Here is a 27,367-nt window from a genome sequence, read left to right as displayed (position 1 = left end):
TTATGGGTATTATGATTACCATTATTACTTAACTCACCAGTATTAATAATGTGATTTCCTAGAATGAGTAGGCTATAGTTTACTCTAAGCTGTATACAATATAAGCAAAACATATTACACTAATGCATCACAAAGCCAATAATGTTCATATAAACAGAATTCAAACCCTTTCAAGTCATTCAAGAAAGACAATTAAAAAATCTTTTCATGAACTGAACAGTTTTGTATAGCCTAGAGAATATGTAAAAAATACAAAACAGATCAGACTACAATGCAAATTTCACTGAAATTCCCAGTGATTGTAACAAATTGAATAGAAGACAGAGCTTTACAAACATTTGAATTAGATATTTTAAAATGACATGTTTTACATTTGATCACAATTACTTTAGTTAATCGTACGTTTTTTATTAACTCAATATCTGGCCTGAAACTAAAAGAAACTGAAGCTTTTTTAAATTGCGCCTGTCTGGGATTATAATCGAGCACAATGTCTCCATCTACCGGAAGAACACGAATTAAAGGGATACTTCACCCCAAAATGAAAATTCTGTCATCATTGACTCACCTTCGAGTTGTTCCAAATCAGTATACATTTCTTTGTTCTGATGAACATAGAGAAAGATATTTGGAAGAATGCTTAAAACCAACCCCACCCCCCCCCCATTGACTCCCATAGTATGAAAAATTACTTTATCATGTTTTTGTTCTGTTGAACACAAAAGAAGACTGTATTGAAGACTTCATTGAAGAATGTAGGACAGCAAACTGGGGCACTTTTGACTACCATTGTATTTTTTCCTACTATGGTATTCAATGGGGGGAAACATCTGTCTGGTTATGAGCATTCTTCCAAATATCTTTAATAGCGTTCATCAGAACAAATACATTTATACAGATTTGGAACAACTCGAAGGTGAGTAAATGATGACAGAATTTTCATTTTTGGGTGAAGTATCCCTTTAACTAGAAAAGTATAAAATACAGCTTTTCTCTAGACTTTACGTTACACTTTTGTGTAAATAAATATAAATTAAAAGCAAAGCGTCACGAATAAATAAACAAATGCCTTAAAATACAACGAATTATTTATTATGTGTGTGTTGACACATCAGTGTTAACCGATCTAAAGAATAGAAAGTTCATTAAACCAGTTTTGCCTGTCTGTCGCATTTATGAGACAGCCCGGACATGCTTTCCAAAGGTATGAAAACTAGTCATGCCACAGCATTGCACAGGGAAGCAAATGAGAAGTGAAATGAGTGTGTGGATGATTTTTTTACTCTCAGCTGGCAAATTTGGCCAATACACCAAGCAACTTATTCCAGTCTTTAGCAGAAAAAGAATGCAGTGATGTCGGAGCACATTTTAGGGTTATAATGAGTGGTTGTAAGTATAAGTATTATTGATCATTTGACGACTAAAAGCTATAACAACGTCGAATCAACTTCAGTGCCAGTGGAAGATAACCCAGTTACCAAAAATGAGCTAACTCTGCAAAAGTGTGTTCGTTTTTTGAAGATGGCTTGTCCTCGCCCAGCTTGTTATGAACGCCAAACTCATGTTAACTGCATCGGTGCTGGATTGTAGTTGGGGCAGAGAGGCAGAGAGAGAGAGAGAGAGAGAGAGCGAGAGAGAGAGAGAGAGAGAGCGAGAGTGCGCGCGCGCGCGCAGTGGGATGAAAATCACTGCCCTGCCACACAGCACAACAGACGCGACACGCATGAGGAACTTTTACAGCCGGGGCGACATTGAGGGGCAGAGGGGCTGTCACGTTTCGGGTGGTTACGGAGAGCGCTCGCGGCGCTGTTTAGCGAGCCACCAGTACAACCTCTCCCGTGTTTTCCACGAAGGGAAGGAGCTGAAAACTACCCGTCGCCATTTTTTGGAAGTGACTGACTGGGAGGGGAGAGTTAGCTGTAAACTGGCTAGATTTAATGTCCCCGGCTGATTTAGTTTATATTCCCTGTGAGTCATCACCTTCCCCGCTGTCAGCCCGGACCGTTCGCGTGCTGTAAATACACCGACGCGTCTTCACCGCACTTGCCCGAGGTCCAAAGGAATAAACAACGGGGAGATTTTGTTTGCACATTTCTCCTGTATTCTCACTAACTATTCCACCCAGGATAGCTGGTGTGGGCTAAATTAGCCACACTAGCAGGCTTTCTCCTGGAGTGCTTTCAAAGCTGGCCTGGTGGACGGGTAAGCACGACTACACCCTTAAACGAGCCGTTTATCTGCTCTTGTCAGGACCCCACCGATGTCTTGTTATAGTCGTGCCGTTGTTGTTTTTGTCGTCGTATGAAGTAAACTTGGCTAACATTCCTTTCATTGCTCAGCTAGCACGAATCGCTTGTTTTTATTTGCAAGGGCTAGTGTGACATAAGTTGGGTTTGGTCTGTAACTAGGCTAACGTTAACCGTGCAAAATGTTCAACTTTATGTATTTAGTGTCACGAATGGCTGTTGTCATTAATGACAGAATTTCTAAATGTAACGTTAGTTTATTTATGCTATAACGCAGGCAGGGTTGACATGAACAAGCTTGATAATGATTTAACGTTAGTTTTGTCAAATTATTTTGACAGTCCTAAAATCGAACGTCTTAATGTTAGTATTTAGCTAATAGTTAGCTAGCTAAATGTTTTAACGTGAAAAACTTATGTGCTGCATTGAAATCTTCAACCAAGTTCAAAAACACGAGGAATTTTTCAATTGTACATTTTTCTAAAAGCAAGAATAAGGGTTTAATCCTCAATCAATTTAATGAAATAAAACACGATCAGCGATTCATAAGAAAAATGTTCAGTGTCGCATTTTATTGCAGACACTCCCTCCCAGTTTTACTGTAATGTTTACCACACCATGATGCTTGATAACTTAACAACAAGCCCTGTTGGGCCCGGTATATTGTTCTTATTATGTAAAATAAGCATGCATGGGAACATTGTGACCAGCAGACAGTTTATAAACACTGGTTTATCGAGCTGGGTATTCCCTTGTTGTAAACTGCGCCGCATTCCTGATGGCGCTGTGTTGACATTGCGTAACACCGGACTGGCCAGCAGCCCTTTATCTGCTTTGCAATCTTACCTATACCTATTTAAAGCATCATTTATGATATCCACCTGGCCTAGGAACAATAGACTACACTTATCATCACAGTTGCCCTCGTTTAATAGATCTCTATCACACAGCATCGACTCTTAGATGAGAAAAGCTCGGGCTGGATATTGATCGTCTATTGAGAGCTGTTGAAGGGGAACAGCGCTGCTTCTCCAATTTATACCGAATGTGGATATATCGTTGTGTGTTTATCAGGTCTGGACTGTTTTTATGAGATTCGCTGAGACATTTGCACGTTAAAATGTATCTTGGTGTATATTACATGTGAATTATGAATGATAAACGTTTGCGTTGAGTTGTTTATTTGTTCGATCTTTATACAAGGGGCATGCTGTTGTTTTTATTTATGCTGTGCTGTATGTTAACAGTCCGTTATAATGCATGCCGTGATATACAGCTAAAGTGTTATCCTGAATTTATGGTGTTTTTCAAGGATGTAATGACAAAATGTAAGGAACATTGTGTACAGTATTTGTTCTTGTTGTTTACCTTGGTGGTAGATTGGTACATGGTTTCTCTCACCCCATTTCAGACCTTCGGGTATCATTTTGGTGTAATTTTATTATTCTTTATTTGATAATACCAAATGTAATTTTCTTAAGTTAGATATTTGTTGTTATAGTGGAAGTTAAAGCTGACATTTGTTATGGCGCACAATCGCATATATAAAGCAATATATAGGTAGTTGACAAATATACCATACATGATGTGTCCTATAGTGTGACATAGCAACAATTTAGAAAACAAACTGTTAATAATGTATTATTTTATATTATTATTTATAATACAGAATACTAGCGTAAGAGTGATTTATCTTCATTGTTTTTTTTCAAAATTTTGGCTGTCATACCTTAGGACACATTTACAGGTTATTTGTCAACTACCCATACATCAACTCAAATCTCACGAGCTTTTGCTGTGCAAATAATAGTCTCAAAAAAAAGGTGGTGAATGTCTGTTAGGTGTAATAAAGGTGTCAAAACTACATAAAATACAGTACAGTAGTCATGTAAGGTTTTGCCAAATACAACCAATTATGGCCTTAAGGCCTACACTTCCAATAGATTATAGCAATTAGTGCTATTTTTCATTAATATTATATTGTCCTCCTGTAGGCAACCAGCCAGCCTGGTTTTTGCAGTGGCATGAGTAAGCAACAGCAATTAATTCTGAGTATCATCCATTATAAATCACTCTTTGTTTGGCTTTGAACAACTTCTGTTCATCGGTTCTTTCATTGGCTTTGATTGAAGATTCACTGTCTGCAATTGCCACTTGTTTGAGTCTACCATTCTCTCCGGCACCCTAGTGCTTGTATTTTTACCATTGGGCTGTTATTTATTCTATATTTGATTTGATTGTGCTTGATCTGATCTCAAAGCTTTTGTCCGCACACTAGATTAGTCTCTCAAAGCTGGTAAATATGCAGATAGCTCACCCAAAAATTCAATCATAATTTACTCCCCCTCAGGTTGTTCCAAACCTCTATACATTTCTTTGTTTTGTTGGGCACAAAAGAAAATCGTTTGAAGAATGTGGGATACCAAACAGTTCTGGGGCACCATTGATCACCATGTTAGTTTTTTCTAGTATGGTAGTCAATGGTGCTCCAGAACTGTTTGGTTATAAGCATTCTTCCACATATTTGTGTTTAGCTGAACAAAGAAATGTATACAGATTTGGAGCAATTTGGGGGTGAGTAAATGATGACAGAATGTTACTTTTCGGGTGAGCTATCCCTTTAACCAGGAAGGAGGAATCTTTCGTCATGAGAACAGTTTAACGGCAGAGATGTTGATCAATGAAGGAGGCTTCCAGTGAAGGACATTCATGCTCTTTCACACAAACAAACCAGAAAGAACACGTCTGGTGTTGTCTGGCATCGCTTAGATTTCAGCATGCAGTTAAACTGCGTGACGTCATAAGAAGAGTGAAAACATGATTTGGTATAAGGTTGCAAGGATTTTGTCTCTTCACATTGGTTTACCGATATGAATTTGAATGAAAGCACAAATATTCAGTACTATACATATATCAAATTAAAATCAGAACATTTTATAATTTTAAAAGCAATTTTTGAAAGGGAATTCAACCTGTGAATCTATTGCTGAATTCATTTAAAACCTATATGCTGCTAATGCTTTCCATGCCACGTAGAAGTTTTGGTAACAATATTTTTAAGTGGTGTTATATAGAATTACAAAGAAATAGCTCAAAAATGTCTCTGTTATTCACACAAAGTTATAATATCTAAGAATACTTCAAATATAAGTAAAATTGACCACCTTTGTTTTTATTCTTATTGGAGCTTGACAGTGTGGTCAGTCAGTGAACCATATTTAAAATAAGCTTCAGAAAGATCCCGTGACATTTCTTCCTTTGTGTTCTACTTTAGAACACGTTAAGGTTGAGTACATTTTTAAAATTTGAACTATTCTTTTAAGGAAGCATTTGGTTTACGCATGTACAAGATCACTCAGAATACCTTGGATATTTCAAATGCTTTTTTTATGTTGAATGTCAGTGAAGCAAAATGCCAAATAATTCACCTGAACTTTCTGCTAGACTTTTTCTAAGACTTCGTTTTGTGTCACCTATAGTTATAAATTATAATTTATTATGCGTCTTTGTTGGTGTTGGTTTCCTTAAACTCACCAGAAAACATTCTTTTAGTTGTGATTGTGAAACGGTTCGAAAGAGCATTTTCATAGTATTTCATAACTCGCTGGAAAACGACAAATGCTGATTGTATCATTTAGCAATCTCTTCATTTCGCTCTTGGAAATCTGATATGTGTCAGTCAGCAATGCCTTTGGTGTTGAATCGTGCTAGAACTCAAGGTAGGCTATTTGTCAGGTATAATCTCAAACATCTCTTCAGTTATTAAAGATATTCATCAATGCATTTCCTGTTAGTGCTGTCTGGAAGAATGTCAGCAGGTTTGCGATCATCCGTCTGCATTCATACAGGATGCCAAATAATGCATAGAAGAAAAGGTATTTGCTTCCCTCATTTATGTTTCGTTCTGTTATTTAATGTCATTCTTGCTGGCTTTGAGTAGTTAACAGCGGGTTATGTCACAACTGTGGTGTGAGTTCCTCGCAGAGGTTAAGAGCTGGCAAATCATACTTTGCTTATTGGAGATTTAGGGCCAACAGATCTCTCGCTCATATTTGTTAAGTGTGATGAAGGGAATTCCCACAGAGTTCCCGTGTGTTTCTAGTCTGTGTCTTCTGTCACATACAAGCATGTAGCACATGGAATGTTGCTGAAGCAAGATCTAATTGAAATGAGTAAAGTGGTGGTTAACTGCAGTTAATATGTACTTTGTTTTCTGAAGTTATTCCTGTTTAGCTTTAAGAAATGTAGTTCTCTTACTGGTAAAATGCCCACAACCGTGCAACAGAATTCTTTACAATGCATCGTGCTTTTGACCTTCTTCAGATATCTGCTTTTTAACTTTCTCTTCCATTTAGATCTTGTCTGAAATGCAATTTTCCAAATTACAGAGAGCCTGGGTAGAGTTTATTATAGACATTATGTGTAAAATAGTGAAGGGGAGTGATTAAAATTCTAATGTTAACGCTTTGGGTAGTTGGGTTACAGATCAATACTGTATTAGATATGTTCTCTGGTACACGGCAGTATTCTTTACGGATTTATGAAGGCTGAGCTGTTCGGTTTGGGTTTGGTCCCAGAGGAGCATAAATAGTGATTAATTCAGCAATTTTTCTTACAGGCTTCACATTATATGTATGGAATAGGCTGATAGTGTCTTTGTGAATGTTTTTTTTATTAACCAAATCAATCCATGAAGTCAGCACAATTAATTAAGCTTACTCAGCCAAAGTCTTGTATACTAAAGACAAGATTGTGCCCTGTAGGGCTAGTTGGTCAAAACTCTGAAAAAGTCATTACTGTGTAGGTCAAAAGCTTGGGATTTATGTTTTTGCTCTCAGGGATTTAAGCAAGATTATTATACTTAAAACATATTTTTTAAGTAGTTTTTCCAGTAACAGCCTATATAGTGAATCCTAGCTTTGGTAGGATTCTACTATTTGTAGTTAAAAGGATAGTTTTCTAAAAAAAAAAAAAGTGTATCCACTAGGGTTGGGAGGCGTAGCGAGCTGCGCAGAGACACTTCTTTATACAGCGCAAGCTGGGCAGTTATAAATTCAGGCGCGTGTCATCTGTACAGCGTGAGCTTCACAGTTATAAAGTGAGGCTTGATTGTATTGTTATTACAGCGTTTCCCATACAATGCATTTACTTGGGCGGTCCACCCAGGTATATTAATGGCCACTAGGGCTGGGCGATGTGACGATGTTATCGTATATCGCCGATGTCTCGCTAATATCCCGATGTCGATTACAACAGACAGATGCCAGACGATAATTGATAATAATGGAAAATACGCGTCATAACATTATCATGCGATGTAGGCTTTAGCGTGAACGTTAATGTTCATATGCCCAGGCAGTCAGTAACAGTGACAGAATTTTGGAAACGCTGTTTTGTTCGGTCAGTTGAAAGTGCTGCTGTTTTCTGCCGGTCGCTGCACAGACAGACCAAGAGAAAGACGAGCTGAGTCGGCAAAGCAAAACCTCACGCTTGATAGGCTGAACCGGTGTTCGAATTGTCCTACCCTGTCAGATTTTCCTACCGCAGGGCAAAATTTAATATAATCTAAACCACATCGACAAAATAAACAGGTAGGATGATATCACAATGCATAATACCCTGTCAGATGGTCCTACCATCTTAAAATAAACACAAAAAATAAATTTACAGTGTAAATACCCTGTCAGATTATCCTACCAGCATAATGTAGGATTAATTTACAGCGCAACAACCAATCAAATTGTACTATAGGTATTAAATAATATGTAGAATGATTTAACAAAGAAAATACACTATCATATACCCGTAGCAGTATAAAATAAACGGGTAGAATGATTTTATAGCGCAAAAAAATAATGTAACATTGATGTGCGCATGCCTGGTAGGATAATCTGACGAGTAGGATGAAATTTCAGGACCCCTGCAACATTTTTCTACTGCATAAAAGCTTTATGGTTTATCTACGTGCTTTACCTGATGAAAGAAGTCACTGCAACACTGGTTTGTGCGCGTGGCGCACCTGTGTGTGTGTGTGTGCACGTGTGCCTGCGTACGCGTGTTTGTTTGGCACTTGGCGGGTCGGGAACGAATTCCCTCCCGGTCCGTATCTGCAGATTGATAGTCTGCGCAACATTGCATAAAGTCAAACACACCCGATATTATCGGGTATCACAATGATTTTAAAGTCGATTATCGCTAAAAAAAAATTTAAACACATCACCCAGCCCTAATGGCCACCCAAGTATATTTGTTATCACATTTTATGCTAATACCAATAACTAACTATGTTGCACATACGCAGCCCGCACATAGCAGACACACATCTGACAGTAAATATCTAATAGAAAACCTACAGCTCACATACTATATCACTACTAAAACATACTAAAATACTAGTGATTTGCATAACTGTTCAGAGTTTTGTTTATTTCCCTTTAAATAAAGGATTAAGTGTTTCTTTTTCTTACTACCGAAACAATGATACCCAGTGATACGTTTCGGTAGTGACAATTTTTGAATACTTTTGAGTTTAGCTCAAAGATGCTAATCAGCAAATGGTTTGCAAGCACAGTTCTGAACAGATGTCCACACATACATCTGGCGGGTCTGCGCAAACTGCGCATTCTCCTTATACAGCGCGCCGCGAGCTCCACAGTTATTCTGATATTATATTCAATAAAAGAGTGATAAAGTGAGGCACATCTTCTTTATACAGACACGCATTTTCTTTATACAGTTATAAAGTCAGGCAGGTCTGCACAAACTGCGCATCCTCTTTATACAGCGCGAGCTCCACAGTTATAAAGTCAGGCTAGTCTGATCTGTACAGTGTGAGGTTTTATGCCCATTAGCTTTGTTCATATTTGTTTACAACATGATTTGCAGCCCGCAGCACAGAACAGCGAGCGTCACGTGACGAAAGTGAAACATTTGTTGGAATCACGATGCTGGATCAACATGGTCATGTCTGTCAGCCAGAGGTTGCGCTAGACTTTTTAAAATGACGGACAAGCTCGTCATAATCTATTATTACCCGTCAAATAGTGCAAGGGGGTGTTACGTGATAATTAGCATGTTCGTGACGTCATCACGCTGTACTTTCGTTTACTCTCTGAAATTACTATATTTTAATACAACTGAATGCCCAATAAAGCCGTTGTTGTTTATATTCATTTATATATTTAATGTTTCTGTTGTCAGACATAAAATAATTATTACTATGCGGGGATCCGCTGATGGTGCGCACGTTTTCCAAAACAGACCGTAAAAGTAAGCTAATGAATGGGAAACACACGTTTAGGGCAGGGGATGTAACCTACCTCCTGCCGCCGAGACATTTCTCAAAATATCTTTGTTTGTGTTCCACAGAAGAAAGAGGTATTACAGGCTTTACATTACATGACATGAGTGTCAATTAATGACAAAACTGAAGATACGGCCATTTTTATTTGTGCATAAACTATCACTTTAAGTTGAAAATGTGCTGAATGTGTGGTCATCTGTTCCAATGTGAAGCTCAACAAAAAAAGTCAGAGTTCGAGTCAAAGGCAGAAACATCTTGAAAAAAATTCCCAAGATTTTTTTGTATGCAAATTGTATAATATCAATTGACAATTTTAACAAAATTTCAAATGTAATATATGAGATTTGTAGTATTTTGAATCCAATATTTCTTTTGTAAAAGGCGTAAATTTGATCATACTGATTTCAAAATGAAGGATTCATTATTTTATATAATGACTATATAAACACTATAAAAACATCTTAGTTGAACCCATTACCTTGGTGTTGCTAGCACCATGCTCTAACCACTGAGCCACAGGAAAGCGGTTTATTTTCCCAAATAAAAGATTAAGGCCCAATCCCAATTCTACCCCTTAACACCGTACTTTTCCCCCTACCCCTCCGTTTGGCGCGTGAAGGGGTGTCTCAATTCTCTTTTGGTTGGAGGGATAGGGGTAAGGGGAAGGGCCAGATAGCCCTTCAAACGAAGATTTTTCGGGACCTCACTTCAAACGAAGGGCTAAGAGAAATTTCCAACATGGCTGCTCACTCGAGCAAGCAGACCCAAATGTAAGTAATTTTTGCCATTAATAAGGATTTATATGACAATTTTTCATTTTATGTATGTTACATTCAATCTTGTATCTGTATTTACGGTGATGTTCTATTAATGTTTGCAAAAAAAATCTCTAAAGTTTGCTAGCGGACAGCACTGATTGCATGATATTAAAAAATATCTTTTTATGTCATATACCCGGTGCATCGGCGCATGTCCTCTGACGTAACGTTAGGAGCTAGCAACGACGTATGATGACGTATACCAGTGTAGTAGTGGTGTCCCATTTCTTAGCGGAAAATTTGTAATCCTTCCCCTTGCCACTTTGTTTCAAGGGGTGAGGGGTAGGCGAAGGGGTAGAAAATAGAATTGGGATTGGGCCTAAGTGTTCATTTTAGTCACTACTGAAACAATGATACTCAGTGATACGTTTCGGCCGTGACTGTTTCGGTAGTGACAATTTTTTAATACTTTTGAGCCTAGCTCAAAGATGCTAATCAGCACATGGTTAGCAAGCACAGTTCTGAACAGATGTACACACAAAAAAACTAAATTTTATGCAATTAACGGCCAAAAAAGTTTGCTTAATTGCAGAAAAAAGATGTTTGGTAGTGACATTCCTTAAAGTTACACACAGATTTTTAAACTTCTGAAAACATTTACTTCAAATTAATGAGACTGATCTACTCACCATGTAGCTATTAGAGAGAGGGACACATAAATTATTCTTGATAAAAAATGTAGGGGTGTGGCTAAAACCAGTCTCAGCCAATGGACTAAAACAAACATGGTTTCTGTAGTGACATTACATAAAGTTTATTCATTTAAAAATAAAATAATTATTTTTTGAACATCCGTTTTTTAAAAACATCAAAATGAAAATAAAAAGCCACAATTATTTTAATATTTACATAAGTGGTTGAAATTTAGGCGTTTGGGTTCGGTACAGCCATCTCACAATTGAAAATAGCCAATAAATTATGATTTTATATATATTAAACTTACTGATATTTTAAAATTATTGTGGGTTTCTATAGAGAATAGAAGGATCTTAGTAAAAATTGAATACCTGAATACTTGAATGCTTTTTAAATATGTTTTTTTTATGTGGGAAAGCAGTTTGCAAAAATTCTATAGAACGGCCCATATATACTGTATATACAGCCGTGGTAGGGCTGTACAACGTTAAGTCGCGACTAGTTGAAAGTAAAATAAAGGTTTTTATTTACATAATATATGTGTATAATAATTACTAGGGCTGGCAACAGTAACGCTTTAACTTTACGCTTTAATTTTTTCCGGATTAACGCGTTAAAAATATAGAGACAGCTTCTAGCTTTAGGAAGCAGCAAAACGCAACGCGAAAGAGGTCCAGTCTGATGTATAAAGTCAAGGGCTAAAGGCTGCGTCAGAGAATCTCTGTCAGACAGCACATCAGAATTATAATATATATATCGCAATTCACACTAATTATACATGTCTAAATTAGGGATGTGCGCAACGACTAATTTGACAGTCGTTTAAACGAAAGTTTTGTAACCGTGTAGTCGACTAGTCTACTTAAACTAAGAATGGCCCAGAAGGCGGTCCACAAACCGTGGACTTGGAAAATTGCGTAGGAATGTAGACTAAAGAATGTAGGCTATTAATCAAACTGTTCATATACAATATTTAATGTAGCTAAAACAGGCATATGTGTTCCACTTTCCTTACATTATGATCATTAATATTTCTGCATTTGCTGATGCGCCAACCCTGACTGGACGGAAAAGAGACAGCACGGAACTTGCCGTCTCAGTTTTATTGAGTGTGCTCAAGATGCATTCACTGCATTTACAGCTCATTCTACCATCAAACAACGTCAATCCGTCTTTCATGCATTTTAAATATTAAAATATTGATATTTATTATTAAGTAATTGTTAAAATAGCTTTCCTGTAGCTCAGTGGTTAGAGCATGGTGCTAACAACACGAAGGTCATGGGTTCGATCCCAGAGATTGCACATACAGTAATTAGAAACAAATGTATAGTATAAAGCAATGAAAGTCGCTTTGGATAAAAGTCCCTTTGGATATTATGCCCCTTTGATATGACATAGCCGGATATGCACCTCAAACGTAAGTTGCCACTCACAATTAAAAAGAAAAAGAATAATGTCACATGATGACCACGTCAATATGGCGGACAACGTCCGGATCGCATTCATACTACACCCATTCAGGCAAAACAGTACGTACCCTTTTAGCCCTCGTTGTTAAGTAAGTACTTACTGAAATCAGTATGTATGCGATTTCGGAAGCAGCCTGTGTGTGTGTAAATCGTTCTTCTTCTGTCCCATATTCAGAGTTTCTGCGAGAGATGCTGTTAAAGAAATGTTGTTTCTGCATTCATTTGAAGATTAAATGTGAAATTATTAGAATGTAAAAAGATATTTAAAAACATTAATGTTATGTGCGATTAATCACGATTAATCACAGAAAAATGTGTGATTAAACAGACAAAATTTTTATCAATTGACAGCACTAATAATTATGTACAGGTACATCTAAAAAAGAATATCATGAAAAAGGTCAATATTTTTGTCACTCATTTCAGAAAGTGAAACCCATATATTATATAGATTCATTACACATTGAGTGAAATATTTCAAGCCTTTATTTCTTGAAATTTTAATGATTATGGCTTACAGATAATGAAAACCCAAAATTCAGTGTCTCAGAAAATTAGAATATTACATAAGATCAATAAAAAAGGATATTTTAAACAGAAATGTCAGGCTTCTGAAAAGTATGTTAATTTCTATGCACTCAATATTTGGTTGGGCCTCCTTTTGCATGAATTACTGCATCAATGTGGCGTGGCGTGGCATGGAGGCAATCAGCCTGTGGCACTGCTCAGGTGTAATGGAAGCCCAGGTTGCTTTGATAGCGACCTTCAGGTCATCTGCATTGTTGGGTCTGGTGTCTCTCATCTTCCTCTTGACAATCAGGTCAGGCGGGTTTGCTGGCCAATCAAGCACAGTACCACCATGGTCATTGAACCAGCTTTTGGTACCTTTGGCAGTGTGGGCAGGTGCCATGTCCTGTTGGAAAATGAAATCAGCATCTCCATAAAGCTTGTCAGCAGAAGGAAGCATGAAGTGCTCTAAAATGTCCTGGTAGATGGCTGCGTTGACTATGGAAATCAGAAAACACAGTGGACCAACACCAGCAGATGACATGGCAGCCCAAATCATCACTGACTGTGGAAACTTCACACTGGACTTCAAGCAACATGGATTCTGTGCCTCTCCTCTCTTCCTCCAGACTCTGGGACCCTGATTTCAGATGAAAGAAAATTTTGCATTTCATTTGGAAAAAAGGACTTTGGTCCACTGACGCTCTGTATTTTTTCAGATATCAAATACTGCAAAGAAAACAAGTCCATATTCACGTTTAAGCAAAACGACATTAATATGTCTACATGTATTATTTAGGAAAAGTTAAAAAAAAAAAAGTTTTATGTGATAACCTCGATTTTTCATGCAGTCATGCTGTCAGTCTTTCACATTGCTGTTGGATGACTTTGGATGTCACTCCTGATGTTTGATTTTGTTGAAATTCAACAGACACTGGACTGGAATGAAAATTTGGAATAGTCTCTCATTTTTTCTGTGGCTATATTATATACAACCAGTGTTATGGTTTTGACCCTTCTGTTTTTATAATGGTTCTCGGAGAAGAAACGCAAGTCTGTCAGAGCATTAAGCATTTGGTAGTCAGCCTGTCTTGTGACTTGTGCTTCCCTTCTGTGTTGTCACATGTCTAAGGGAATGGACACTATTAGCTTTTTTGAGTGCTTCAATAGGAGGGCTAGATCTGTTGTTCACAATCTGTTTGAGCTGAATATGAGTAATAACAGATTGTGAGAGGGCCACTGATGCACAATGGACCTCTTTGCTTAGTCTGGCCAAAGGGTTTTCTCTGTCACCTAAACATCTTTGGGAGTGTTTCTCTGTACCATAGTCCCTTTTGGGCTGTTCATTTCTTGTATGAGGATATAATTTTCTGCTTTACCAAAATATGCGAAACACGATTTATTCTTATTCTTAATTTGACTGTACTTGGCATTCATCCTTTGGGCATTCTGGACTGGAAGCATTGGCTCCAACCATTAACCCTCTTAAACCTGTTGTTTTTGAACCAATGTTGAGTTGATTGGCATGTCATTCTCATATGTACGTTTCAGTGGATTGGTTTTTCGTTCATCCGAGTAGTCATCTAATGGGTTCTAATGGTTTGTGACTACGCCCACAATGTCAGCTGGACAACACATTGCATCAATTCTTATTAAACGTGAATGAGCCAAAGAGATCAGAATGCAGCAGAACAGGTCAATGAGAAAGCTGGCAGCACGTCAGCTGTCGTGCTTGTGTTTACATCTTAAAGTACAGGGAAAGGTCAAGTGGAATCAGCATCCAGGGTTCAGACTGTAAGACTATTATGATTTATATTGATGTTTATTATGGTGACTATCCAGTAAAGTCCATGAGGTATTTTTGTGGTGTGCTGGAATTATATCTAGGCTGATAACCCAAAGGAATCAAATTGTTTTTGGCATTCCAGATCACATTCTCACAGAATTTCCAGTACAACTCGTAATATAGCAATAAAGCGGGTGTGCTGTTGCTACTGTAAATGATGGTTGTGTTGACAGATCTGTCATTGACTGCAGGTCTCTATGCGCACACTGCCTCCCTCTGGCAGATGAGTAACGGGCGGGGTCTGACGTGTCGCAGTCGCACGGCCAGATAGTCCCCTGCGAGCGCGGCGCGTCCTCCCGGCTCGCAGCATGCCCTCCACCAGCAGGGCAGGGAGCCTGAAGGACCCCGACATCTCAGATCTATTCTTTAAGGAGGACCCCGAGAAGCTCTTCACAGACCTTCGTGAGATCGGTCATGGCAGCTTCGGCGCTGTCTATTTTGTACGTGTTTCATCTTGTTATAAACATTGTGAAAAATGTCTAATATCACATGAGCTTGGTGAATAAATTGCACATCTGATGTGTATTCAGGCACGGGATGTGCGGACTGCAGAGGTGGTGGCCATCAAGAAGATGTCCTACAGTGGGAAACAGTCCAATGAGGTCAGTTCTTCATTTTACGAGATTTTACTTTTGACACTGGATACAAAACATTCCATTTTAACTTGATAACTCCCAATCGCAAGTCGATTTTTGTTCGTAATGGCAGACAACCCAGTCTCAAAGGTTGGTCTGAAAGTGACTCCAGTATCAAACAACCATCATTGAGTAAAAGGAAATGAATTTTCTGCAGTCACATTTGGTGTTTAGTTGGTGGCAGTTTTTCCCTTTCAAATTAGCTAATCAGATTACACTTAATCTCTGTACAAAGGATGCTCTCGTTCTTGTGTTAGTGAGATATATCCAGTTTGTTGGTTTCCATTAGTGTTGAAAAATGAATGTTTGTAGTCATTTTCTCTTTTCTGAGCTGCTGAAGAACTGTTGTTAATGTAGATTATAATGAGGAACATCAGAGAAGTCTGTTTGATTATATGCTACCTTCTCTTTTTTTTAGAAATGGCAGGATATCATTAAGGAAGTTAAGTTCCTCCAGAGAATACAACACCCAAACAGCATAGAATATAAAGGATGCTACCTGCGGGAACACACAGCATGGGTGAGAGCTCTCTGTTTCCAAAACCAATCCTTCACTCTCTTTAAAATCTCCATACAGCCTGTGGAACTTTGTTTACCTCTAAATACAAGCGAACTGATTTGTCATTTTTGTTTTTCTTTAGCTTGCCATGGAGTACTGTTTGGGCTCAGCCTCCGACCTTCTTGAAGGTAAGATATCGCATATCGAATGTGTTTAAAAACTGTGTCAATATTTCATTCAAAGTTGAGCATGCTCATTGATTTGCTCACATATCTTAATTCTGCTGCTTAAAATTGATAGTTTTTTTTTATATTAATTCGGTGAGGATATAATGTATCGTTTTTTTCCTGCTTAGTCCACAAGAAGCCCCTTCAGGAAATTGAGATTGCAGCAATTACCCATGGTGCTTTGCAGGGCATTGCATACCTTCATTCCCATAACATGATTCACAGGTTAGTGGGTTTTTACACAGTGTACGTTTTTATTCGAAACCAGTTCCATGAACAAAATGATTCGCAATGATTTGCTATTGCTTCATTCTGTTACTGATGCGACTGAAAAGAAAAACTGAAATACTCTTGACATTGCTATCAAATCTAGAGCTACAGTATGGTAAAAGACATTTGCCTGGTTTCACAGACAAGGCTTAAAGCTAGTCCCAGACTAAAATGCAGTGGTGTATTGGAGTAAATGTAATTAGTTACAGTACTTAAGTATCTTTTTGGCTACTTTAGTTGTGCTGAGTATTAAAGATTTTAGCAACTTTTACTCTCTACTTGACTACATTTTTGAACAAGTACAGTATATGTACTCTTTACTCCACTACATTTGTAATGACTAATGCAATTACACATTACATTATGCAACGCACCTATCTTTATCTGCAGCAGTTTATTTCTTATACAGAAGAAGCAATATTACCGTTTACAGGGCATTGAAGGTACTATATCTTGTGCATTTTGCCCTAACTTACTAAAACTTGAGGCCAAAACCAGCATGTCCAGTGCAAAAAGGCTTTGACTTTTGTCATTTTTACGTAACATTATTTTATTTATCCGTTTTACTGAAGAGACCTTTTTGAAGGATATTGGTTTCCTTATGAGCACTTGAACTTAACTGAGACTTGGGTGTTTGTAATAGACGTAGGCTATGGTGTCGACCTTGATTTTTTTCTTGTTTTTCACTGACATGTCTCTTAAGTGTTGAGGACTATGCTGTTATGTTGAGTCAAAGCGCAAATGACGCAATTCATGCGCAAATGCGCACCACTTAAGCAATTTTGATGCGCCTCCCACTCATGATTCAGTAACGCATTTAAGAGAATGAGAGAAAGTCGTTCGAGATACTTCATGATCGCCACTTCATAACACCTGTCACATTTATAATCTGACCTCTAGAGATCCAGTTATCAGCCGTTTACTCTGATTGCATCATATTTATTTGTTATACATATTGTCATTTTTTGTATACATGCATACTGTATGACATAGCCTAGAATATACATAATACTGTTAAATAATCTGTTAAATTAATCTGTTGATATCTTCAGGTTACTTTCACACCTTCATTTTTATCAAATTCTTCAACCCCATATAAGCGCCCCTATTTTTGAGCACTTTATTGATTGCAAAAACAAGTTATTATAGTTATTATTCGTGACCCAAAGTCCGTAAAATGATCCGAACCGTGAGTTTTGTGATCCGTTGCACCGCTATCACACATGCATGCTCAACCAATATGATTAAACCAACAACATATTGTAAAAAAAATTGGCAGAGCTCTAGAGTACATATTGAATTTTTTTGTATCATGATATATAGTGTTAAACCCCTAGTAAACATTAGCAGCACATGTAGTGTGATTCATGAACATCTGACTCGATTGAATCTCGAATCACGAGCTTTCACCAAAGTCTTTAAACTGCCTGTAGGTGTCCAAATTAAACCTCTGTTCATGTTCTTTCTATATCCTCTTCTCCACTCAAGGGATATCAAAGCTGGGAACATCCTGCTCACCGAGCCTGGACAGGTCAAACTGGCAGACTTTGGTTCTGCCTCCATCGCTTCTCCAGCAAACTCATTTGTGGGGACACCATATTGGTGAGGAGTCCGCTTGGCAATTGTATAATAATGACTCGATTCACACGGCCCGTCTCGCTGTATCGCCAATGCACCTGCATTGTGTTTCTCTCAGGATGGCCCCCGAAGTGATTTTAGCCATGGACGAGGGACAGTATGATGGAAAGGTTGACGTCTGGTCTCTTGGGATCACCTGCATAGAACTAGGTGACGATACACACAGTGCTTTTGGTTGTCTGAAAGTCTGCTGTGTCTCACTTTTCCTTCTCTTTGCTGATGTAGCGGAAAGAAAGCCTCCTCTGTTTAACATGAACGCGATGAGTGCCTTATACCACATAGCGCAGAATGAGAGTCCCACACTGCAGTCAAGTGAATGGTGAGTCCTTGCACTTTAAAGATGAGCTAACCAGATGGATAAAGGATGAAAATTCTTTTAATTTACTCACCCCCATGTGAGTAAATTAAAAAGCCCAAAAGAAGCTGAGGGTAAAGGTGATGGACTGGCCAAGCATGTCTCCAGACCTAAACCCTATTGAGCATCTGTGGGGCATCCTCAAACAGAAGGTGGAGGAGCGCAAAGTCTCTAACATCCACCAGCTCCGTGATGTCATCATGGAGGAGTGGAAGAGGACTCCAGTGACAACCTGTGAAGCTCTGGGGAACTTCATGCCCAAGAGGGTTAAGGCAGTGCTGGAAAATAATGGTGGCCACACAAAATATTGACACTTTGGGCCCAATTTGGACATTTTCACTTAGGGGTGTTCTCACTTTTGTTGCCAGCGGTTTAGACATTAATGGCTGTGTGTTGAGTTATTTTGAGGGGATAGCAAATGTACACTGTTATACAAGCTGTACACTCACTACTTTACATTGTAGCAAAGTGGCATTTCTTCAGTGTTGTCACATGAAACGATATAATAAAATATTTACAAAAATGTGAGGGGTGTACTCACTTCAGTGAGATGCTGTATATGATCTTCACTTTAAAGGTACAATGTTTAATTTCTATTGACAGAAATGCACCGTAATATATATATCTATGTCTTCGGAGGTGTATAAAGAACTTACACAAAGAAGCGTTATGTTTTTATTACCTAAGAATGAGCTATTATTTATCTACAAACACCGCAAGTCCCCTTGCATGGAATTCACAATATTGTTTCTACAGTAGCCCTAAACGGACAAACTGCACTACAGAGAGTTTCGTAAATACGTCATCTCCTTCAGCAAAGAAGTGAAAACATGATGACATGTTTGTCCTGTGTCAGCCACCGCAGTGCTTCAAAAGGGAGGGGGGATGTGTGGAGTGAGCTGTTGATTGCAATTCCCAACCTCACCACTAGATGCCGCTAAAATCTCCACATTTCTCCTTTAAGAAACATGTTTGAATGTAGTACTGTGGTTATTGTGCTAAATCAACCAAAATCATTGGTGTCTTTCTCTTTCCTCAGGACGGATTATTTTAGAAATTTTGTTGACTCTTGCCTTCAGAAAATACCCCAGGACAGACCGCACTCCGAAGATCTGCTGCAGGTCTTTACTTCACATTAAACTATTACTTTCTTTTGTTCTTTAATACGTCTCATAATCCTCTTGAATACGGTCTCAAATAACTTGTTTCCATCACATACTTTCAAAACCGCAGCATGCCTTCGTCCTGAGAGAGAGGCCAGAATCTGTTCTCATAGACCTGATTTTGCGGACAAAAGACGCAGTTCGAGAGCTGGACAACCTGCAGTACCGCAAGATGAAAAAGATCCTCTTTCAGGAAGCCCACAATGGGCTGACCACCGAGATCCAGGAGGGAGATGAGGTCAGAAACCAAACCTTAGAAATAAAGTTTCTTTGATACTGCGGCTGTATGTAAAGCTGGACTCTGCCGTTGTGTATACGTTTTAGGAAGCGGAGCACAGTGCGGGTCGCACAGGTACAGTGAGCAGTGTGGGCAGCAACCAGTCCATTCCCAGCATGTCAATCAGCGCCAGTTCTCAGAGCAGCTCGGTAAACAGCCTCCCAGACGCTGCTGATGACAGCAAGAGCGACCTCGAGCTGGAGAAAGACCACACCGTCATGTCAAACAGCTCCGTCATACACCTGAAGCCGGTACATTTGTGCAAAGTGATATGTCGTAGCATCCCGCCTTTTTACAAATACTTGGGCATTGGATGTCCCAGGGAATGTCTTAATTAGCTTTTTTCTGATTTTGTGTCCTGCAGGAAGAAGAGGAAGTTTACCGGGAGGATCCTGAGATACGTTCTCGGCCCTCAGAGGCTCAGGCAGCTCCCACGCAGCCCACGCAACGCAAACACCATCGCAACCGCGAGCACTTCGCCACCATTCGCACGGCCTCTCTGGTGAGTGAGAAACGCTTGGTGGAAACCGAGTCTGTTCTGTTAGAATCATTGAGTTTATGCCGGAAGTGTCTATTTTGGAACATCATTTGCCAGGCATTTCCTTTCTATTTTATTCAATCAAAATGATTTTACTATTTTGATGGCATTTATGTCATTTCTTGAACGTCTGTTAGGTGACGCGGCAGATGCAGGAGCACGAGCAGGACTCTGAGCTGAGGGAGCAAATGTCCGGTTATAAACGCATGAGGCGGCAGCACCAGAAGCATCTCATGGCCCTGGAGAACAAGCTGAAAGCAGAGATGGATGAACACAGACTCAGGCTGGACAAAGAGCTGGAGGCGCAGAGGAACAGCTTTGCTGCCGAGATGGAGAAACTGGTGAAGAAAAACCAAGCAGCCATAGAGAAAGATGTAAGCACGACATGTCACATGATCTGTCTGGAATCGAGTGATCTTTAGGTTGGGAAGAACTATTATAAATAGTGATTGATCATGAAATAAGCATTCCCTTGATCTCAGTGACCGGACGTCACACTTTCTCTTACGTCACTCAATTAAAGTTCATCTTTATCTTCATCCTTCATCTACGTGGCCAAAAGTACGCACACACCTTTTTCCTGGTAGGCATACAGTTACATTTTTAAAGATATTTTTAGGGGCGTTTTTGCTTAACAGACCTCGTTGTTTCTCTGGTGTCTGAATGGGAGTAAATCCCCGCAGCCTTCAGAACAGAGTGAAAGCATCTGAGAATTATCAGTTTTGAACAGAAAAACTCCTACATGGTCATAGTTGTTTAAATCATGTTGTGAAATCTCTTGTAAAACAAGATTTTTTTGACATTTTTCTGATTGTCTTGCCTGCAGGCCAAGTCATTTGCCAATGATGAGAAGAAATTCCAGCAGCACATTCAGGCCCAGCAAAAGAAAGAGCTTGGCAGCTTCCTGGAGTCACAGAAACGAGAGTACAAGCTACGCAAAGAGCAACTGAAAGAGGTGGGTGTGTATTCCTACAACACATCAGAGCAAACTAGCAAGGATAGCGTTAATGTTGAATGCTAGCAATAAAAAATAATGAAGTCTACTTAAATAAAGTAAGTATTAAAATGAGGTTTTTCGATAAATTAACAATATTAAATCAATTATATTGTAATAAATTATATTTATTACATTCCATTTATGTGCACTAGTTCAAAACCGTAATAAATGTATAAGTATGTAAAAGTATATCAAATTCTCCTGGACTTTCCTGAACATTTATTGGTGATACAAATAAATTCCCAGTTTCATAGTGATTCACAGAAACAGAGAAATGAAACAGTCCATTTTGCTGATAGTGATAGTTTACCCAAAAATCATTTACTCACTCTCTTGTCATTTCAAACCAGTCTGACTTTCTTTCTTCCGCAGAACACAAAGATTCTTTAAGAAGATATTTTGAAGAAAGTTGGTAACCAAACAGCACTGCCCCATTCACTTCTATTGTTATGGACACAAAAGCAATATAAGTGAATGGGGGCCAGTTACCAACACTCTTCAAAATATCTTCTTTTGTGTTCTGCAGACGAAAGAAAGTCATATACAGGTTTGAAATGACAAGAGGGTGAGTAAATGATGACATCATTTTTTATTTTTGGGTGAACTATCACTTTAAGTTTCAATCCTAATGCAGGTGTGAAACTGCTAACTTGCACTAGAAAATTAGGAGTGAAATAAAAAAGTTTCAGTCTGAAATGTTCAGCGTGTTCAAGCCCTTCCCCGAACAAGCAGTTTTACTGAACCATTGTGCTGTGCACACACGTGTTTATGTTTTCTCGCTGTGTTCAGGAGCTGAATGAAAACCAGTCCACACCCAAGAAGGAGAAGCAGGACTGGCTGTCGAAGCAGAAGGAGAACTTTCAGCACTATCAGGCAGAGGAGGAAGCCAACCTGCTCCGCCGACAGCGCCAGTATCTGGAGCTGGAGTGTCGCAGATTCAAACGCAGAATCCTTATTGCAAAACACAATGTAGAACAGGACCTCGTACGGGAGGTAGTATAACATTCATTCCAACTCCCGTTTACTCAGATTGCCTGTTAACTCACACCATAGTGCTAAGTAGAGATGCACAGATATATCGGCCAATAATCGGTATCGGTCTATCAAAGCAATTTTTTCACACTATCGGCTAATAGTTTAAAAACAGCCGATGTTCAGGACTGATGTATCCTGTCAATCAAAAGACGACAGAAAAATGCAATGAATTTGTGCTCTGTATATAGAAAATGTTAAGAAACATCACCAGTTTGAAGTTCAGTATTAATAGTCATCATATGAATTAATAACATTCAGAAAGTTATCAGTGGATACATTTATACTCTAGTGCCTAGAGTTCCAGAGTAACACCATCATCTATTTCTCGATTCAGGAGCTTAATAAGCGGCAGACGCAGAAAGATCTAGAGCACGCCATGCTGCTCCGCCATCACGAGTCCATGCAGGAGCTGGAGGTCAGGCAACTGGGCAGCATCCAGAAGATGCGCACGGAGCTCATCCGGCTGCAGCATCAGACCGAGCTCACCAATCAGCTGGAGTACAACAAGCGCAGAGAGCGGGAGTTACGCCGCAAACACGTCATGGAGGTCCGACAGCAGCCCAAGAGCCTTAAGGTGCGTAGGACTTGTCTAGTGCGCTACCTAGAGTGAACTAGCTCAGTTTATGCGTTTGACAGGTGATGTTTATTTCACTCATATCTAACTCGTCTTCATCATTAGTCTAAAGAGCTGCAGATCAAGAAGCAGTTTCAGGATACTTGTAAGATTCAAACCCGGCAGTACAAGGCCCTGCGCAACCACCTCCTGGAGGCCACACCCAAGTGTGACCACAAGGCTGTGCTGAAGAGACTGAAAGAGGAGCAAACGCGAAAATTAGCCATCCTCGCTGAGCAGTACGACCATTCCATCAACGACATGCTCTCAACGCAAGCCGTGAGTATAAGAAATTGTTGAAGGTGTCACACGGTCCTGTCACACAACCGTGTAACCACACCTCCACTCTCTCGTCAGCTGCGATTGGACGAGGCACAGGAGGCGGAGTGTCAGGTGCTAAAGATGCAGCTGCAGCAGGAGCTGGAGTTGTTGAACGCCTATCAGAGTAAAATCAAGATGCAGACGGATGCGCATCACGAGCGAGAGAGGAAAGAGCTGGAGCAGAGGGTCTCGCTGCGGAGGGCTCTCCTGGAGCAGAAGGTATAGTACATTTTTTATAGATTTAAGATATTAGACGTTGTCTTGAATGTAACCAAAGTCAGTTTACGGAAGTCGTGCCATGTTTGCAACACCTGGGCCGCTATTTACATCATAGCAAGTCCACAGTCCTATCTACTTGCATGGGGAAAGGGAGATATTTCTAAAATTGCCAGCAAAAATCACAATTAAACAGCATATCTCAGAACAATAATTAAACATAACATGAACTGTATCATAACTTTGGTTTGCTAAGCTTAAATCGCGCTATTGCGTCTTCTACTGCGCACAGGCTGGCAACGAGAGTTGACGATTGGCTCGTTTTATTGGAAGGTGGGACTTCCTTGGCTGAGCGGCCATATTGAGCGTTGCATTCCTCGTCATTCATTGTAACGGCAGTGGCGCATCTTGTTAATATTAATATCTTTGATGTAACTAGACTTTCTTTGGTTTTTCTGTCAGATTGAAGAGGAGATGGTGGCCCTACAGAACGAACGCTCCGAACGAATCCGCAGTCTCTTTGAAAAACAGGCACGGGAGATCGAGGCGTTTGATTCTGAAAGCATGCGGCTAGGCTTCAGCAACATGGTGCTCTCCAGCTTGGCCTCAACGGACGGCCACAGCCACAGCTTTCCGGGGGCTCAGAGCAGCTGGGGCTCCCCGCACGGTGCAGGCTCTCAGGGGTCACACTGGGGAGGCGCGCACCACCACCATCATCCAAGTCAGAGCGGCTCTATCCAGCAGCCCTGGGGTCACGGCCTGTCTCCGGGGGGACCGCCTCCCTGGGGGCACCACGGGTCTGGGGGCAGTCAGCGCTCGAGCGGTGGGCTACGGAACAGTCCCCAGGCAGTACGGCGGGCCACCTCAGGGGGCCGCAGTGAGCAGGGGATGAGCAGGAGTGCCAGCATCGCCTCTCAGATTTCCAATGGCTCGCACCTGTCCTACACGTAAGACCACCCGCCGCTCTCCCACAACACCCGTCTTGACCCTGAACGCAATGGGGGAAGAGTGGCAGGGGGCACTAGGGGGACCTACAGGAAATGTTTAACCCATTCCTTTAGTTCTTGTTTTCGGAATACATGCTTTATACACACGGCAAGCACAAAATGCTTTCATTGTGGTTTCAATTGTATGGATGTTGAGCACTTAAAGGGTCTGGCCACTTCTTAGTTAGAATGCGTTTTTGCAGTGATTTTGAACAATAGTGATGAATTTAGATGCTGGTTGCGTTTTAGAGTGTGTGAAGATGCTGGATCGATATGAGAATGTTGATGATTGTGAGAGGGGAATATGAATGTCGTGCATTAACTCGCACAGCTGAGATGTTAGGTTTTATGGATCAAGGTTTTATCATGATCTTGCAGGTTGTTTCCGCTGGTTTTTGGAGTGTTGTGCATATCGTTTTCTTTCGACGCATGGATTTAAAGGGTAAACTATTGAATAGATATATAGAGAGGTCGGATAGCAGAATGTGAAAATCAAGCAGTGCACTTGAGTTTCAGTCTTTAGTTTAGTTTAGTCTTTTATTCAAATTAAGCACTTGTTTTAAAACGTGCTGAGAATCAGTATACTCTTTTATTTTTTGTGCCAGAACATCTATTAAAAATACTGTGAAATTTTAAGACTGCCAGGATTATATCGAGTTTCGTTGATTTTTCGTTGTTTTTTTTCTTACGTTGCCATACATTGCCATTCTTGTACAGGTCCAAAAAACAACCGATCAGGAAGCTATTTTGCTTTTAAAGCTTTGAAAAGATAACAAAGTAATGGTGTTCAGTCACAGTAAATGTACAAGGACAGATACCATTAGATAGGAAAGAAACAAGTGTTTTAATGGAGATATTTAAAGTAACTGCAAAGAGTTTTTCTCTCTTGGGCTGCATACTATCAGAAAGATAGTTTTGTTATATTAATGTACGAGTGTCAAAGCATGTTGGCATGGTTAAACTTTACACCTGATTAACACTATGGCAATGCCGTTGAATTATAATTTAGATTAGTGATTTAGTGATGCCAAAGTTAACAATCGCAACTATGCAAAAGGAGAATAGCCTGTTGTGTTGACTTGTGTTCTTTACCTCTTTGTTCTCCAACTTTCACTAAGCTTAACCTCACAGACGAGCACTTTATCATCCCAGCACTACACTTCTATAAGAGCAGATCTCCTGAACGTCTGGTGCCCCCTCCTCCCCTTTCTCAGGCCGGGTTTGAGCGTGTTGTGTGGATTTTAGGGGTGTGGAGGTCTAGGTTGGGTAGGCTTGAGACCGCTGAATGTTTTTGCTGGGCGTGTAGGTGCCGCTGCTGTCGTCCCTGCAATGCCATTGTCTCTTCCATGCCCACCCCGGAGCTCCGGCGACTGCAACCCAACATCCACCCTCCAACTGAACGCTTACCACAGCATGCAGAAAAAGCGATTGAAGGTCGCAAAGCATATGTAATGGAAGGGTAGAGAGTCGGGAGCTTGAAGCGAGATGTATAGGAACAAAGTTTATGTATAGTGTATATTTAGAAATTTAAATAAATGGAAATCAAGACAGTCAAACTCTTTGACTAGTTTAAGACTAAACTAAAATTGAATTGCTTGAATGTGAAGACAAAAAACATCTTGGTTTCTAATATTGATTATTTAAAAAGAAAAAAATGATATATATATATATATATATATATATATATAAATATATACTACACAAAGCATATTCTCAGAGGTGTCAAAGCGAAGCCAAAATAAAGTTTTTCCCCAGCGATTTGACTTCTCACGCAGAACTTGTTACACTTGATCTTTCTGTCATTCTGTCTTTGCTTCTTGCTCCTCTTGCTTTCAGAGGTATAAATGATCATATGCAGTAGTGCCAGTACTCGTGAATGTTATCCGTGAACCAGCGGAATCATCTTCCGAAACTTCAATTATTCAGTTTCTTTCCATTCAAAACTTCCATCATGCCCATTACAGAATGGCTTCCAAAAACTTCAAAACTTGGTGCATTTTGTAGTTCTTTTCAACCTGTTTGAGAAGTCATGCTCTAGGTCCAGTAGAGCACAAGATCCATCATCTCTGAACATCAAGCTTGGCACACTTCTGATATATGCATGAGATTAGGCTACTTGAAGATGCCTCAGTCTCAGTCATATTAATACCAACCGAGCCAATGCTAAACATTTGAGCCAAATGTAACAAAATAACAAGGCCATGAGTGTTCTGACCCTGATAAAGTAACATGCCATTCATTAAGTCGTTCTGGAGCAGCCATAGACTCAAATTTGATAACAGCTTCACTTTCACACTTTCTTCCATCTATCATGCCTAAATAACGAAGCAGTATGTAATAAAAAAGAGAGATGTGTTCTGTTAACAGATTGGATTCCCTTGGAAGCCCTTACATTCGTTATGACCCTATACAACAGTGTGAAAACATCGAGATGGATATTCATCCAGGAAGGGCTACATCTCTGTACAGTGTTTTTAGCAGTATTTCGTCTGTTTTTCTTCCGATGGTCATCGTCTCTTTGCTTCAACATTACCATAACAATCCATGTATAACCTGTATTAAAATGTATAGATTGTGAAAAACTGAATGTTGGAGAGATTACAAAATTTTGTTATGGCGGTTCATAACAAAAACATTTTAGCAAGTGAATTAAAATGTACAATTTTGAAAACCTTCGGGGATAAATGTAATGTTTTGTTTGTAATTACTCCTGTTGTTGGCAGAGGGCTACTGGACAAAGAAATCAACTGTAATAAAGTAATTTTAGTA

General features: G+C 39.5%; 2 protein-coding genes across 4 annotated transcripts in view; one reads left to right on the top strand and one right to left on the bottom strand.

Moving 5' to 3' along the window:
* Window positions 1-1,640: 1,640 nt before the first annotated feature.
* On the top strand, window positions 1,641-27,367 carry taok1b (TAO kinase 1b). Of its 2 annotated transcripts, none has more exons than XM_057359623.1 (20): window positions 1,641-2,202; window positions 15,020-15,268; window positions 15,359-15,430; window positions 15,882-15,983; window positions 16,105-16,150; window positions 16,318-16,414; window positions 17,948-18,061; window positions 18,156-18,247; window positions 18,323-18,416; window positions 19,492-19,573; window positions 19,686-19,853; window positions 19,940-20,143; window positions 20,257-20,394; window positions 20,568-20,804; window positions 21,257-21,385; window positions 22,217-22,420; window positions 22,797-23,036; window positions 23,142-23,354; window positions 23,433-23,615; window positions 24,075-27,367. In XM_057359623.1, the coding sequence occupies exons 2-20, from the start codon at window positions 15,137-15,139 to the stop codon at window positions 24,561-24,563; spliced, it is 3,036 nt and encodes a 1,011-aa protein (XP_057215606.1). In that variant the 5' UTR covers window positions 1,641-2,202; window positions 15,020-15,136; the 3' UTR covers window positions 24,564-27,367. The 2 variants fall into 2 exon arrangements, with proteins under 2 accessions (XP_057215606.1, XP_057215607.1); XM_057359624.1 differs by lacking the exon at window positions 1,641-2,202 and adding an exon at window positions 2,961-3,320.
* coro6 (coronin 6) overlaps window positions 8,453-27,367 on the bottom strand; it is a 36,365-nt gene continuing 17,450 nt past the window's right edge. The window contains exon 11 of one of the 2 annotated variants that reach the window (XM_057359625.1): window positions 8,453-13,622. In XM_057359625.1, the coding sequence (XP_057215608.1) occupies window positions 13,146-13,622 (477 nt within the window). In that variant the 3' untranslated portion in view covers window positions 8,453-13,145. The remainder of the gene's footprint in view (window positions 13,623-27,367) is intronic. The other variant, XM_057359626.1, reaches the window with a different exon arrangement.

This window comes from Triplophysa rosa, linkage group LG19 (genome assembly GCF_024868665.1).
Source record: "Triplophysa rosa linkage group LG19, Trosa_1v2, whole genome shotgun sequence".
NCBI lineage: Eukaryota > Metazoa > Chordata > Actinopteri > Cypriniformes > Nemacheilidae > Triplophysa > Triplophysa rosa.
Note: the sequence above shows the minus strand (reverse complement) of the source record. Positions and strands in the feature narration are given on the sequence as shown.